The 16,834-nt window shown below is 43.2% G+C and overlaps 1 protein-coding gene across 1 annotated transcript in view; it reads right to left on the reverse strand.

The window, feature by feature from the left end:
- man1a2 (mannosidase, alpha, class 1A, member 2) overlaps window positions 1-16,834 on the reverse strand; it is a 122,755-nt gene that overhangs the window by 70,803 nt on the left and 35,118 nt on the right. Inside the window, exon 3 of the mRNA XM_070837910.1 lies at window positions 4,490-4,586. Coding sequence (XP_070694011.1) covers window positions 4,490-4,586 — 97 coding nt within the window. The remainder of the gene's footprint in view (window positions 1-4,489; window positions 4,587-16,834) is intronic.

Raw genomic sequence — 16,834 nt, forward strand, 5'->3', positions numbered from 1 at the left:
GTTAAGCTACCACAGCTACCCTTAACGCCGAGATCGGTCCCAAATAAACGTAGCAGGTCTAAAGCCATGCGAGCTTTGAGTGAGCACCAAAAGTGTGACAGTTGGACCGATAAAGAGAAATGAACAGATTAAAACAGAACCGCAGCTGTAGAATTTCAGAGCAGAGAATACTGCTAACCTAATTTCATCACTCTTGGTGATTCTTTAATCATGCCAGTCTGGCTGGACTGGGTGGTGAGACGAACTCAGAACCCATATTTATCATATTTAGCATTTAGTTTACACCAGGGGTGTCAAACATACGGCCAGCGGGCCAAAACCGGCCCGCCAGAGGGCCCAATCCGGCCCGTGGGATGACTGTGCAAAGTATAAAAATTACAGAGAAGACAAACTTCAGGTCGTTCATAATGTTTTGTAAAAAGATAGTTAAATTAGTTAAAAGGTTATTTAAAGGTTAATATCTGATGCTTACTCATGTGGGGATTCTTGAATCCTTAATTTGTCTTTACCTGCTCTTGAGAGAACGCTGTTATGAGTTGGTGCTATATAAATAAGGATTGATTGATTGATAGGTTACTATGCTGTGATTTTACTGGTCCGGCTCACTTGAGATCATATTGGACTAAAATGAGTTTGACACCCCTGGTTTACACTGACTTTGAGTCTGTGTGTGTGTGTGTGTGTGTGTGTGTGTGTGTGTGTGAGGTGACTTGCTGGCTGAGTCTGACACTGCTTGAACTGTGCTTGCTCTACAGGGCCATGCATTATCCTTGCTTGAACCGCTCGCTCTAGAGACAAACACTGTGTTTGTATCGGTGCTGAAAATCAGCTCTGCTCATTCTGCAACAGACGAGGAGGAAAAAAAACAAACCAGAGAAAACAGGGCCAGGCAGTGAACTCAAGGTTATCTGAGCCTGGTGCCACAATGAGAGCCCCAGTCCTCTTGTTACCATGCTGGCCTCTCCTCTGCTCTCTGGGCAGATTAAGGCTGAGCTGTGAGGCGTGGAGTGAGCACACACAGCTTCCCCCTTTGTCTCTGCAGCAGCTCCAAAGAAGGCACGTTTAATAGAGGCAAATTAGACGCAGACTGTTGTGGCTGTAACGCTCGAGTCAGGCAGACAGACTGCTCAACTCCAGCCTGACGCAGGACAACACTGGGCCAACTTGGTCAGCAAAGGGAAACCTTTTCAGTTTTAAAACTCCAGTTACATTGAATATAGTGTTAGTCTGAGATTGGCTTCGTCACTGGGCTCTATGCTGCCTTCTCTCCCCAGTACATGTGCTGCTAAATACATGGAGCTGAGCAATATGGCTCATAAATAATATCTCTAATTTGTGATATATGACATAAATCCCCATGTAAACATCTTCTAACCCTGTAGAAGGTCAACAAAACACTAAATAATCATGTTAAATGAAATAAATATACTGATATAGTTATTATATTTCAGCAGCAGTAGTGACTAGACAGTAAGCTAGGTTAGCACCACTTATGTAACCGAGGACATTTACTCAATATGTGTGCTGGAGTATTTCCATTTTATGTTACTTAATACTTCATTATTTAATTTAATATCTTAATTTAATATTATCTTACTTACTTAATACTAATGGGCCTAGTTCCTACACCTCAGCTCAGTGAGTCTCTGTCCAGTGTGTGACAGGAGTACTGTTACCGGCACAGAAAACGTCATGCTAGCAGCGGTAGTTACATCACTCACATCAGCTCTGGTTGCTGTGGAACAGTTACTAAGGCTGTGGTGCGTTTACTGCCCCCGGAAAGAAATAAAAGCGTTACTCTGAGGTCTGTTTGTAATGTTAATCTTCACAGCAGCACTGGTCCGGACAATGTGAAGCTAACATTAGCTAGCAGCTACGATCACGCTAACATCAATTAAAAACCTCATCTGTTTGGATCACAGATATCTCTACTGTGACATATCGCAGCTTGTGGAAAGTGGGTGCTGTAATTCTTAACGATTTTCAAAAGCTTACGGTTGGTTGTAATCTTTACAACCACACGCTGTGCTCCTAACTCATTTCTCCAGTTGGCACAGGTCTATTTTAGGGAGAAATGTAGGTGACATGCACTGTAGATCCTTCCTTCGCCATCAAAGTATACTGCTTTAATGTTCGCTGTACATGACAAAGCATCAAAGTGATCTGAATCTACAGTTCACATTCGACCAGCGGTCCCCGTCTCCGTCCAGCCCCCCCCCCGCTGAGCATGTCCTTTTGGTCAATGCTCCTAATTGTTACAGTAGCACAGTAACGAGAGTCTGCAGCATCTCCAACGAGCTGCCTTTTCTTTTCTGTGCTGCTTCCCTCTCTTTTCAAAGACACATACAAATACACAGAATCAATACAGTGAAGTTCTGTAGGAGGAGAGGACCCGGCGCATCAATAATGGAAGTGTGTTTTGAGAGGAGTGTCTCTGCTTTGTGTTTTACTGGCCTCCCTGTGACTAATAATCGGCACATTCCCAGACCCGACCATCACGCAAGAAGGCAGGAGAAAAAGCGGAGGAACCTTCAGACACACAAGGATGCACACAAACAGCAGCCACACAGCATTTAGCATTTAGAAGTTAACTGATGAGAAGAATATAAAAATGGATGATGAGGATGATGGACTTCATTCGAGCTCATGCATGTGATAAACAAAAGGAGCTCCTGGAGGTCACAGACTGTATGAAGACGTGGACTTGGCCACCGTGACGTCACCTATTGGTTTTGGATCACTGTTCTCAAGCTTTGAGTTGAGTATTTTCAAAATGGCCGTCTTAGTTTGAAGCTGTCGTCGCCTTGATTTTGGAGCCAGAAGTGACGCATGAGACAACATCCCGCCCTAAAGGACTTCCTGTTTTAGGATATTTTTCATGCTAAATGACTTGAAATTAGCAACTGAGGCCATAAACTCATCAGGAAAATGTTTACTGAGATAATAAATCAGGAGAAAAGTCGGCTCATTTTCCTCATTGACTTCCATCCAATCAGACTTCTGCTTGGAGCCAGTGGAGTCGCCCCCCGCTGGACATTAGAAGGAAAACAGGTTTGGTGTTTTCTGGATTTAAGACTCGCTATCTTCCACTTTATATACACACTGTCCAACGTTTCACCCGAGTCAGAAGAGTTGGACAAATATTCAGGTTTAAGGGGAAACGTTTCTAATCTGCCCTGCTGTTTTTCTGTCTCTCTCTGTGTTCAGTGTTTGGAGGACAGCCCTGCTCCACGCTCACTTAAAACTGAGGACACCCACAGTCTATTTTTCTATCTAACGGCTTTGTGTTGATTTAAAAAGACATTTAAAACTCCTGCCACAACAAGTGCGGTTCAATTTGTGTGATCTGTGTTAGCATGGACGGCGGAGCGGCAGAGGTGGAAACCAGAAGGCCTCTGAAAAACAAACCACAGATGATATGAGGACTGACCTGGACTGACCTGTAAGAGGGACAATGATGGAAGCCAGTGGCCCTGACAAAGTGTTTGTAATCCCACAATCCAATTCAACATCAGTACTAACATGGTCTCACGTGTTTGGAGGCGGTGCTACTAAATAAAATAATTAAGAGCGACCAGTTATCTGTCCTGTTATCATTCATTTTTCATGATAAATAAATATATGAATATTAAGAAACATGTGACATTTAAGGTTGAATTAATGTCACATACAGTGCTATTTTTAAAGAGGTGAACATGTATAACTGAATATCAGGATCTCCGTCGTCTCACAAAACCTTTGAGAAAGATGTAAGTTAGCATAATATGTGCAGAATTCAGTGCCATTCACTCTTTAATGCTGTGTGGTTATGGATCAATGCTTTGTGAACTTCCTTCGTCTTAACTAACTAAATAAAAAGTTAAACGACACCAATGTTAAGAGCTGATCTCAGGGAAACATTTAATATTGGAAACCTGTTAAATAACACAGAGTAAAACAGCACATTGTCATTTCAGTACACTCACCAGTGTTCATGAAAAACATGAATGGGTTACGCTGCATGCTGATTTAAGTGAAGCTCCTAATTTTGAGCTTGTGATCCTAAAACTGTCAGTTCGGAGCACCAGCGCTACGAGTGGGGAAAAGTTATCCCTGCTGCGTGAGGACTAATAATGAAATATTAGCCGAGCTTCAAACACATTTTCTGATCCCACTTTAACTGGCATGTCAGTGATGTGTGTTCTCCGCTTGTGGTGTCACTGATCTCGTGCTTCTGTTCCCAAACACTCTTCCCAAAGTGATATGATTCCTGCCGGAGGCGTTATCGCATAACCTTGTCCACCAGAGAACAGACAGGACGTGTGTGTGTGTGTGTGTGTGTGTGTGTGTGTGTGTGTGTGTGTGTGTGTGTGTAGGTGTCTGAGTGTGAGACAGAGTAAGACAGAGTGTGTGTGCAGTCATGCATGCATCCACGTGTGATTTACCACTATGTGAGCAAACTGCCAATGGGCACAGACAGCGGAGGGAGAGCGGCGTTCGTCTGGCTTACCAAAGATATTTGTGGAATGTCCTTTCTTGGCGAGGGGCTTCAGCTCGTTGTGACCCCAGCCGTACTGTCGGTAGCTGTCCCACGCATGCTTCATCATCTGAACACATAAAAAGAAAAAGACAACAAAGCCGCTTGTTAGAAGATGTGAAGCCTCCCCGACTTTGCAAAGCAGGAACGAGATGTCACAGCCATAAATGCTGCAGCTCACATGAGCATTTTTTCCAAGTAATGGCTCCGTAACGACGGCTGCATAATGATGTTTACATCTGCATCATCATTTTACTTCACACTGATGTGAATTTTTGGGCCTAATGTAACAGCTGTTGTGTCTCAAATTGGTCAAGCTGTCATTAAAACTAGTTCCAGGCACCGACAAATAAACAGCACAGATACAACACGACAAAGAGCAACGTCAGGCTTGTATTAGAGACTTTATTTCTAATTCACTCTGATTAGTATCTAGCATTAGTATTATTCTGGTCCAATTTTCTTCGTTTAAGTTTTAGGAACATAAACACACAGACAACCACAGTGACAGAAATGTGAACACTTGACACAACACCACAACACTCTTCAAAGACACCAGCCTCCATTGACAAAAACAATACTTCTACACGGGAGCCGCTGGTCTACCATCGTGTCGATCGGTTCCTCTGGTGGTGTAATTGTGAGACTTTGGAGCTTTAAAGTTACTTTGGATGCTTTGTGCAACAAACAATAACAGAAACAAACAAACCAGTGGAGGCAACAGTAGACCAGCCACTCACGTGTTCTGTATGATAAAATGAGTGTTTTTCTTAATGGAGTCTGGTGAGTTTGGATAATGTGATCCATCTGCTCTTTGTGTTTAAACCAAAAGGATCTTCCAGGTCTCTCTCCGTGGGGATCCTTTCTGTAATGTTGTCAGGCACTTAGAATAACACTCTGAGCCTGTCAGTGGCTGAGTGGGAGAGTGAAATCAACCCAGATAATGGGAGAAAACTAAAAAAAAACAAGACTATATATGAATTCCTAGACAAAAAGATTTCACTCACTCCACCACAAGTATTACTTACATTAAAGAATTGTCTTTGTAACACTGGATTTCCTTGAACTTTAAAGTAGATAACATGGATAATGAATAAGATAAATAAACAGAATAAATAATCAGTTGCAGAGAGGGAGAGAGAGATCACCTTAAGCCATGTATAAAACAGTGGATAGAGAATTCTTCACCTAATTATCACATATTAATACATTTATTTAATAGTAAAAAAAAAGATCCAACAAACTCTTGCAGTATTTACAAGATCAAACAAACTATTTACATATTAAAAAGCTATAGAAAGCCCTGATCCAGACTGTCGGCGTTAACACCCAGCGGCGAGTGGCGTCCTCCTGTCGGCCCGAAACAACACGCCTACGACGCCGGTGCTGCAGCAGCCTGAGATTTCTCTGATCAGCGTGTACGGGAATGAATTACAGTTCACTTGAACATATTTCTCCCCTTTGCCCTGATGGTCAACATCAGTCGCTTTTTCTTTTGTTATATGATGTGATATATTTTTTTCAAATGTATTTTTTGAGTTCGTTTAGAAACAAAACCACTAAGAAGCTTGGGGTTTTTAGTGAGGGGGACAAAACAGAGCGCAGCACAATAATCATTTATCTCCATTATATCACTGGACACCAATGTCGGAACTGGAAATTAAAAGTCTGCCTCGTACACCAAGCAGCAGGTCTACCTTCACACCTTCGACGGTCTGGAGAAGAGCACAACAAACACAAACTGAGGATATATTTTGAAGCTCTCTCTTAGTGTTTGGCTTCAGCACCTTCCTTTCCCTCCCTCCCTCTCTCCTCCTGGTATCTGTGGACATTTGTCTAACAGACGGAACAAAATAAGATTCTGTTTTTCATACGACCTTTCAAAGGAGGCTGCTCTAAGAGGTAGGCTTGAGGAGGAGGGTGGGTGGGGGGGGAGGGGTGGGGAGGATAAAAAGAGCAAGAGATTGTGAGATGAGCCCTGACATGGGGGCTGATGCTGAGAAGAGCTGCTCCGGGGCAAACAGGGAAGATGACACAGCCAAGGAGGGGAGAAAGTGCCAGCTTTTACTGAAGCGCTGCTGCTGCTGCTGCTGCTGCTCTCTTACAATTTCAAACCTTTTTTTTTCCCTCCTCCACAGCTCTCACTCAAGTGGCATCGACAACCTGAGAAAAGAACATTTCCTGTCTACGTGGTCGTGTCAGTCACTGTCCAACTCTACGGACATCTGCTGATTTCTTCCTCTGTATTGTCCGTCTACCTGGCAGCTTTCCTATCGGTCCATCTGTGCACGCCTGTCAGCTTGTCACATCATGTTTGTGACGACCTTGATGATGACGACGATGATGATGATTACATGGTGGCACCGATGCCCTACAGCACAGCATCACACTGTTCTTTTTGTGTTGCTTGTGCTGTATTACAGCTCCAGTGTTGTCAACATTTCATCCATTTTGGCTTCTGTAGGGCCACTTTTCATCCAGTTAATGTTTCAAACTCCACCATAAGTCTCAGGAGTGTTTCAGAAGCGACTCGCTGTGCAGCTTTGCTCTGCTCAAGTTACACACCTGGTCTATTTTCAACAGACTGGCCTCGTCACGCCACACAGAGCAGATGAGCCAGACAGGAAGTCAGACGTAGAAACGGCACGGAAATCCTGTCAGTTCTCAAAATAAAACACCCTGACTTTAAAACTCCACCAGTCTGAGGGGTTTTTTAACCCCATGGATGATGGGAGGTTCATCTTGGAATTGGAGAAACACTTTCACTTTCGCCGGCTGTCAAAAGAATCTATAAAAACGTCAATTACAAACAAGAAACAAATCCTGCTTGCTGACGTTAGAAGATCGAAAATCAAGGGAAAATGACAATAAAATCAACAACATCTGAGCAAGTCAACTAATCAGTCAAGTGAAACGCTCCACTTCTGAAACACTCCAGGTGGGATATTAAGCTGCACAGAGGACGGAACAAAACCGGGCCGCTGCCAGAACGTGACGAAGATGAGCCCATTGGAATTACAGGGTCTGTGATGGTCATGCTGAACTGTTTCTACCGAACTAAACAAGCTATAAGCAACGCAAACATGCCTGGTGCACTGCATCACATAACAGGAAGTACCTCTTTCCTACCAACCCTCGTCTGATTCCCTCCCTCCCTCCCTCCCTGCCAGCCTGACTGCCTGTACCTTTACGCCACCATGTGAGGACGAGCATCCAAACCCTCCTCCAGCTCACTCTCTCCTTGGCGCAGGCAGGCAGCCAAGCTAATAAAGACAAGGGCCAGGAGTTTCATTGTGTTCTTGGCCTCACGGTTTTCCATGACACACTCCATGCACACACCACGGAGTATAAATCAAATTAATACACACTGTGACATGGACACTTAAGCGCCGGCCGGCTCCCTGTGATCTGTGTTGATTGGATGCTTCATCAAATTTTGATTGGCCCATATGCCAAGGACAAGCGCAACAGTGCAGGGTGGCTGAAAATGTTGACAAACTGCTTATTTAAAGGACCTTGGAATACTAATTGGAAATTAAGCTGCAAAATTCTGCGATTGATTCTGACAGCTACCTCTTGGAATGACGGCGCCTTGGGAGCCACAAGGAGAGGAGTGGGAAAAATTGGTTTGCATTAGCCAAAGTGGCTGGTTTATTTCACAATTAGAGCTGAACCACGTCAGCAGCGACTCCAAAACTGGCTGCAGAATAACCAGAGGAGCCAAAGCCAACACTTCTGTGCAAGTTAAACCCGCATCAATCAATGTTTCCAACATTAACGTGGAATCAAAAGGCTCTGTGTGGTGTCAAAAAGTCTCTGGCAGTGCCAAATCCTGGATAGTTATCACCCAGTTCTGTTTAAGCTAATTGCTCCTGTATAGTTTAACAGCCTGCTGTATAGTTAAATCTGAGCCGTTATGAAACTCTGTTAAATGATGCATCTTCTTGTTCAGCACTCTGAGATATAAGTCATGTATTAAAGCACTATCAAAGTGTTACCCTGAGACAAGCTCTCAGAAGAAGCTGTGACACTGTGTGGATGGTTCATGGGCCCCTTTATGAGTGGAGGAAAAACCTTAAATGAGGCCGACACAGGAAGATAAAAAAGACTCATCACTGTGGCTTACAGCTTTCTTTTCAGTATCCCAAAGTTAGCGCACGCACAGCTACTAAAGACTGGAGAAACTAGCAAGAGGAGCTAAAGCATCCAACCGAAAATATCCAAACTTTTCCCCCAAGGAGTAAATGTGCCCCTAAATAAAAGAACTCAGAAGTTCACAGCAATTTAAGGAGCACAGTGCTACTGCAGCAAGATTTTACAAAGGATTTTACATTGCTTAGTGCCAATAAAGGCTTTCTACTCTATTCTATTCTAAATATGTTCAAGTAACGATTTATTAAATAGAGCAGGACAATATGGCTTAGAAATAATACAGATACTTTTAGGCTATGCTGCGATATATCTCTACATCCCTATAAAAGGTCAACAAAACACTACTTATACTAGTTAAAATAGTTATATTAGACAGTAAGCTGGGTGGAATTTAAGCAGCATCCATTCCTATGACAGTTGCTCTGTGGTACCCAGATCACATTATTGGGCCGGTAGAGGACGCACACTAGCGTCTGGGGCCTGTTAGCTCTGTGCTAACTTCACTGGGGATAAAATTATTTAATTGTACAGCTCTTTGAGAATTTCCAAATATCATCAAACTGAATGGATCAAATTCAGTTTCCAGACATCTTTATGGTCCCCATGGCATCACACAATGGATGCTATTGTTGTAATTGGCTTCAAAGCCTGGCACACTATGGTGGGGACTTTATTCTAACCAAGTACATTTACTAAAGTTGAGTATTTCCGTTTTCTGTAAACTTAAACTTCTACCACCCTACATCACACGGGGAATTACCTGGCAACAACAGCAGTTACTTTACAGATTACGGTTCTTCATCTCCAGATGTGGTGATGTTGAATGTGTCTGATAAGCTGAAGAATGAATCCTTTAGTCAAATGGATCTGCTGGAAACTGTGTTGTCAGATGGTAGAAAACAGGTTGTTTTCCCACCACAGCGCTCCGACACACAGAGCTGACAGCAAACAGGCAAGAGGCCAAGAGTGTTTCCCAACTGGTAAAGACCCCACTTGAGACGCATATTCTGAATGCACTGAATCCTCCAAAAACATGAATAATATCGGCATATCCCACTTTTCTTCATCAGAAAACGCTGCTTCTGAATGACCCCTAGATACGAATATCCAACCAGAGGCTGCTGTTTACATGACCTGTATCATATTAGGAATAATAGTGTGCCTGTAAACGTAGTCACTGTCTCCAGTTTCACACTGGAAAAACAGCTTTACATTAAACCCCATTCAAATTCCTTTTCCCCTATTTAACCCAGTGTAGGCAGGCTATTGTATTTAGTAATGAATGTTCCACACACATCGTGCCAACGCCCTCGTCCTGCTCCCTGTATGTTCACTTTACCCCCCCCCCTCCACTGGCTCCTCAGCTGATGCTCGCAGTGAGTCCCGGCTGCTGGTTAGTCCGCCCGTCAGTTAGTGCCCACTGTGAATTACTACATCTGGGACCGCCGAGCGTGACAACGACCAGCAGCTTGCGGTGTAGGATGAAGAGAGCCTCTTCAACCCTGACAACTCTCCAAAGGAACAAAGACAGACAAACACAGTCTGCTCCTTCCCATGATTCATCATCTTTTCTGTGGCAGCTGCTTGGTGACGCTGGCGCTCTGTGATCCTCTCCGCAGATACACACTTTATAAAACACTCTTTACTATTCCCACGATACCTTTATATCAATCAGACGATAAAATATCTTCTCTTACTTTCAAATCAGGACTCAACCATTTGTGATACCATCTGCTCTGATGTATCAGTCGGTTTACAATCACTGTTTTTGCCAAATCAAATTCTGAGATGTTGATTTTTTTCATTTTACCCAAATACCACAGTGTGTGTAGTTTCTCCTGCTGGCTCTTGTTCCTGTGTTTTACTGCAAGAGCTTCGTTAGTAGCAGTTATACCTGGAGACAGAATCGCTGATGTGTCCGTGCCACGACTTGTTGTGCTTCTGTCTCTCATATATTCTAATAGGTCTTTTTGTGCTGTGTCTGTTTTTATCTTTAACTTTGTTTTTGTCTTGTGCCGCTGCCCGTCTTGGCCCGAGAGACGTTAAACCTCACAGGGACATTTTCTGGTTGAATAAAAAATAAAATAAGTTCAGCAAACAGGCCACAGAGTGTCTGCAATCTTCAAATGTGGAACAGTAACATTCATAAAGATTCAATTTTGTTGATGCATTTTAAAATGTTTTAGAAATACAGACAAACCTTTGTTGTATTTGTCAATTAGAAATGGCTAAAAAAAAAATTTCAACAGCATGTCAAACATCTTATTTTGAATAATGGATGATAAACACATACTGTATCTCACTCTGTGTAGTTTCTTCCTCCTGATTCCAACAGAATCTGATTTAGATGTGGCACACACATCAGGAATATGATTTAGTTATTATCGACCTGTTAAAGAATTTCTTTTTTTCCAGCTTCTGAAAAAGCCGAGGCAGCACTCCTCATATTCATGGACAAGCTGTGTTTTGTTTTGAGGCAGTAACAGGTTGCCTGGGTTGTCAGCCTGCAAAGTCTGCAGGTGGTTGTATCTGCATCTACCTGTCTGTCCACTATCTCCTTCTTCTTATTTCCACGCAGCCGAGTCTCTATAGTGCAGCAGTAAATTTATTAATCATGCCACATTATACGCTCGAGCTCGCTTTGGAACAAACTGGCAGCCCAGGAGTGGCCCTGTGTTATTAAGGTCAGAGTCTGAGGGAGATTAAAAAGCGTCCCTCCCCTCCCCTCCCTTTCCCCATCGACTGACGAGCTTGAGAGTGAAAAGTGAGGCGAGCAATATGGTGCTGGGTTTGATGAGAAAGGCAGAAGTAGTTCTCATGTGATGAATTCATTCCCCAAACATTTGTTTGCTTTTCCATTTCATTGGTTAACAAAAAATTCTAAATGCAGTCCAAAGTGCAGGCTGATTTAAAAGTCTGCCAGAACGGTGCAACAATGATCCAGTGTGAGATGAGACACACAGATATCTCTTGATGCTTAATGCAACTCCAGAGTCAACCACAACACAGAAACACTATCTGTGGGAAACTGCAGACAGGCTTCATTAAAGGCAGGCTGTGAAACGTATTTAAAAAACAGCTGTCGACAAATTTGTTCAAATTCTCTCAGCCAGACAGAACTCTATAAATCAAATGGTCAGACACTGATATCTGTGGCTGTCACAGGCCTCTACTATCCCCCCAATCATCTCATTTAGATCGAATAAAATGTCTACCTGTGTACACTGCGCCCATGTTTCCAAGGCTAGGAACACCTGGTGCTGAAGCTAACAAACTACTCACACAGGAAGTAAAGAGGAAGCGCGGCCAGAATTCGAGCCACAGTTACGCAGCATGATGCAGACACACACCGAGCCGAGGACAAGAAGAGAGAGACTTTAAAAACTGTGTGCCACAGCAGACTGTCGTTTAATAAGATAACCACATATATGGCACTAACCTGTCGGCACAGAGCACGGCCTCTGGAAGAGAGAGCATTAAGTCTGAGCTTGTGTTTCTATGACTGTGGCACTTAACAGTTGTGTATTTGTTGGACTGAAACACTAAGAGAGGCTGTCAGTCAGGCTTTATACAAAACGAATGAGAGACCCAGCTGTGGCGGTGACGACAGCCGGTCTTCTCATCACCGTCATGGACTAGTCCTCCAGCAGACACCTAGCTCCTCTTACCCTGCCATCGAGGCTGCTACGCAATTGTTTTGAAGAGTTTTACAACATATTCTAATCTGGACTCCATCTGAATACACACAAGGGCCTGAAATTGGAAACTGAGAGCCTTCTTGTATGCAGAGCACTCAGATCTTTAATATGACTTTAAAAAGAAAAAGATCAGCTGAGGATGTCCAACAAGAGGAGCTGTGACCTTCACAGCGGCGGCCAACTGCCTGCTCGCTACCTGCTCCGGAAAGGAAACGCAGTCTGCCCCAAGCCATTTCTTTCCCAAAGGGCCAACAGCAGTGATTCATGCACCCTTATCCCTGATGCGTCATGGTCACACACACACACACACACACACAATTACAATGTACGGACACAGACGACCACAGGGCAGTGAAATATTCATAAGTCCCCTTCGAGCCGGCAGCTGAGAGCAAGGCCATTACTTTTGCTATTGTTTGGGGGGGGAAGGAAAAAAAAATTCAGCTAAGCTACCACAGAGGAGGAACACAGTGACAAGCTTTTGGAGGTTTGGGGAGCTGGAGAGCCAAGTTGGACTTATGTGCTGCACTGAGTGACCTCCAGAGTCAGTTTGACTGATTTTAAAGCACCCATCCACCCGCCCTCGACTTTCTCATCTCCTTCCAGCTCACCCCATGGAGGCTTTCTATCTGGCTTAACGGAGGGCCCTTCAGAAGATGCACGAGGGTGGTGAGAATGTGACATCTGAATTGATTCCTGCAGTAAATACATTCATGGCACTTAGACAGAGGGTGGCAATAAATTTCCCATGAAATTGAGATAGTAAGAGCGTCCAGATAGGCTGGTTTTAAACAGCTCCCACGCCAAGAGTTCAAACAGATAATGGCCTACGATACAGTGTAATGTATGGAGCCTACATACAAATCTGGTTCTTTCACTTTCTGGATCAAAAAAGTGAGAACATTTAAATAAATCATGAGAGATTTTCCTTGCTATCGTTTTATTACAGCATCTCCGCTATAGTGGATGAAGTTCAAACTTTATGGCAATAGTGGAGTTTCTGGGTTTCAGTGTCACTTATTATTTTTATTCATTTCATTTGGTTATTCAAAATAAATCTTTTTTTTTATCCATACCTGTGCTTTAAGTGCCCAGCATTGGGGCTGGTATGATACCAGGTTTGAAAGAATCTCCACTGTCTTCAAGATTTTCAACAGAACCGACCCCTTGATCCTTGATATAAATGAGTCATCCAATCCCCTTTGTAAGATCACAGTTAACATGCTTAGAGCCTAAAAGATAATATTTTCCCAAAGAGCCAATTTAGAAGGTAGAGGAGAAGTCATCTGAAGAATGAAGTACAGAACAGTGCCAAGGCTGGACACTCATTGTATCCAGGCTTCATGTGCTCACAGGTACCTTTATGTGTGCATCGAGGTGCTCTGAACAGCTTCCTCTGTGTTATAAATGTCCTTAAGAGCTCCTCTAATGAGGTGGAATTGTTGTTTTTGTGACTTTCTGAAACTAACCATTCAGCTACATTAGCTTCGCCTCTCAGCCTATTAAATACAGGTGGGAACAGGATGGAGAAAATGACACAGAGCGACTTCTTAAAACAAGGGTGCTCCAGTCCATTATGTCCAATCAGATGACGCCAAACAGGTCTGGTTTGATTGGCAGGTCGTCCACAATTTAGTGCCAATGCTGGCAACAAGTAAACAGATGTTGCATCACGCTAGTGGGGAGGTATTATGTGTCGTAAGCAAACAGCGTCTAGTGTCGGAGGATTTTACTACCTGAAAACTACCAAACAAAAGCTGACACACCAGAGAGAAGAAGCTCTGTTTGAGGTTTTATCTGGTAAAGTCCTCTGATGTTACCGAGACACCACAGATGTTAGCCCTGCTGCATTAGCCCCTGATGCTAACAACAATGCCTCCTTTGAGTCTAATTCCTGGTTCCATCTAAAGTTCAACATCAAATTATTTATTGTTTTGATGTTAAACTTTAGAAGAATAAAAGTTAAGTGGAACAGTTCTTGTGATAAAAAACAATTCACCGCCCAGTGCTGCCTGACTTCAGTCTTTTTATGTCTCTAAACTTGTAGTAAATTGATGAAGTTCCTGTGTTTGTTCCGTCTATTGGAACTGATTTTGTTGCCTCCGTTTATATAATCTATCGTCCTAAACTGGCTTGTTGTGCACATTTAGCTTTTTTATTTAGCTACAATGCAAAGTCCTTCCTATAAGGTTTGACTGTGATGAATTAACTGACACGTGGAGCTTTTTTTTTTTTAATAAGAAATGTTGTAATATTTCTGTTTTACTGAACTTCGTGTCAGAAATGTAAACACTAAACTCAAATTACCTTCTGAACTTGTGTAAGAATGGCCGGTGAACTCAGGATGTCTTGTGCTAATGTCACTTTAACACATTCTCCAAAACACTCCCACACGTCTGATTTAACGCGTTTCCCATGATGGCTACAAGCATTATATATGCAAATAGCTATGACCATGTAAACAAGATGCCTTTTGCCAGAGACGGGGCCTGTCACACATCACACACTCTCTGGTGAGAGCAACAAGCTGCACAGAACCGAAGACAATTGATTACATTAGTTGAAGGGAAAAAAAAGCCATATAAAGGGACTGATCAGGAAAACTGAATAATGTAAGTTTTCAGCTGCTTATTTGCTTGAGAACAAAATTTCACAGCTAGAAAATGTGCGTGCTGTGTCCTCCCTTGTGTCTGCAGGGTGCAGTGAGGACAATGCATACACCATCATATGCATGCCGTAATACCACAACCATCGCTGATGGCTTCTCCAATCCCTCGTCTATCTGGTCATTCATTCAAACCAGGCACAAAGGCCAGATTGTGTCCTTGGTGCAGCCGAGCACCTCGTGTTCGGTAAAGCCAGAACAAGAACAGCTGGGTATCGGTGACCTTAACGTTACTTCAGGCAAACATAAACACTGTTGAATCCTGAGGGGATGGTTGACGTGGCTATAAAATACAGAACATGGTATGTTAAAAAGAAAAGAGACTGGACAGTCTGCTTCAGCACGGCAGCAAAACTATTTTGTTTTCTTGTTTCTTTAACTTCATGCTGAGTTTTTCCCTGGGCCTTAAAGTGTTAATCAGTTTGGACCTCTTGGTTCATCTGGTACAACCAGGACCTGAATGCAAGTTTTTTTGGTAGCGTGCAAAACTTCGTTATGATTTATTTGAATTATGTTTTTTTTTTTTCATTTAATTTATTTTGTTGTTAAAAGCACTGCGTTCCAAGACTGTTGTCTTATTGTCCGATTCTTTCTAAGACTGACTGAATGACTTATTTACAACAACACAGTACATTATCATGTTTTCAGATCTCCAGTCAGCTTTTAGCACCGACTCAATGCAGGGCCCTCTGAAATCTGTGTCACAGCTTTACAAGTGTTATCACAGAAACTATAAGGCCCTGCGCCTTAATGCTGCCACCAGTCTGTCACTGTCTGGCTCCGGGCCCCCGGCAAAGAGGCTTCAGCTGGTGATGGAGGAGCTAAGTTTGATTATTTAATATACTGCTGGGTAATTAAATCTATCCCAACAAGTCATGATTTGTTAGTTGATTTATAAACTAAATAACTCAAGTTATCAAATAAATGTAGAGGAATAAAAAGCACAATATTTAAATAAGTATAGCATAAAAAGATGAAATGTATTTATCTACTTCCCACCACATAACGCAGGTGTCTCAGCAATGACAAACGACACCTTATTCCCATGAATTAGTTTTAAATCCTACCTTCAGCCTGCGTTACACTAACTGCAGGCTCCCTCCACATAAAAATTAAAGCTTCCCACACATGCTACATTTCTATGGCGTCCCTGAGGAGCTGTAGGAACCCACTCCGGAGTGCAGCCCAATCTGAAATGTCAGACATCACAGTTATTGAAAGCACGAGATGTTTCCCGCTCTGCCTGCTCGCGGTAGGCTGATCTATGCTGCCCTTGCATGCAGGTCGCTTCGTCTTTATCTCGCTCGGCGTTGAAGGCTGTCAGGCAGACCGTCCTATTAATTCATGACATACAGACAAAGACACACAGCGATGCGTACACAGGTAGACATTCTGCAAACAGGAAAGATAAGGAGAAAAGCCGGTGGAAACAGATCTCCCTGTGAGTGCTGTGATGTTACTCGGTGATGCAGGCGGAGGAAGGACGACTCGGGGTTCATTTGGTCTCCTCTGTTGCATTAGTGGTTAAAAAAAAACAGGAGAACAAAAGTGGAGATGGAGCTGTTGTTGTGCAGCAGCAGCAGCAGCCCAGAGGGACAGAGAGCCATTGTAGGGTGATCCTGTCCTCTGCCAGCTTCACTGCTGCTCTCTCTCCATCACCTCAGCTCTAATTGGTGAGGCTCACTATGGCTCTCCTACACTTAAAACGACACCCAATAAAGCAATTTAGCACCAAACACAGTTTAGCTCTTAGGCTCGGCTGATAGGGCTGTCCTACTACCACACATTTCAAACAACTGCTGT

This window comes from Pempheris klunzingeri, chromosome 10, assembly GCF_042242105.1.
Source record: "Pempheris klunzingeri isolate RE-2024b chromosome 10, fPemKlu1.hap1, whole genome shotgun sequence".
In the NCBI taxonomy this organism is placed as follows: domain Eukaryota; kingdom Metazoa; phylum Chordata; class Actinopteri; order Acropomatiformes; family Pempheridae; genus Pempheris; species Pempheris klunzingeri.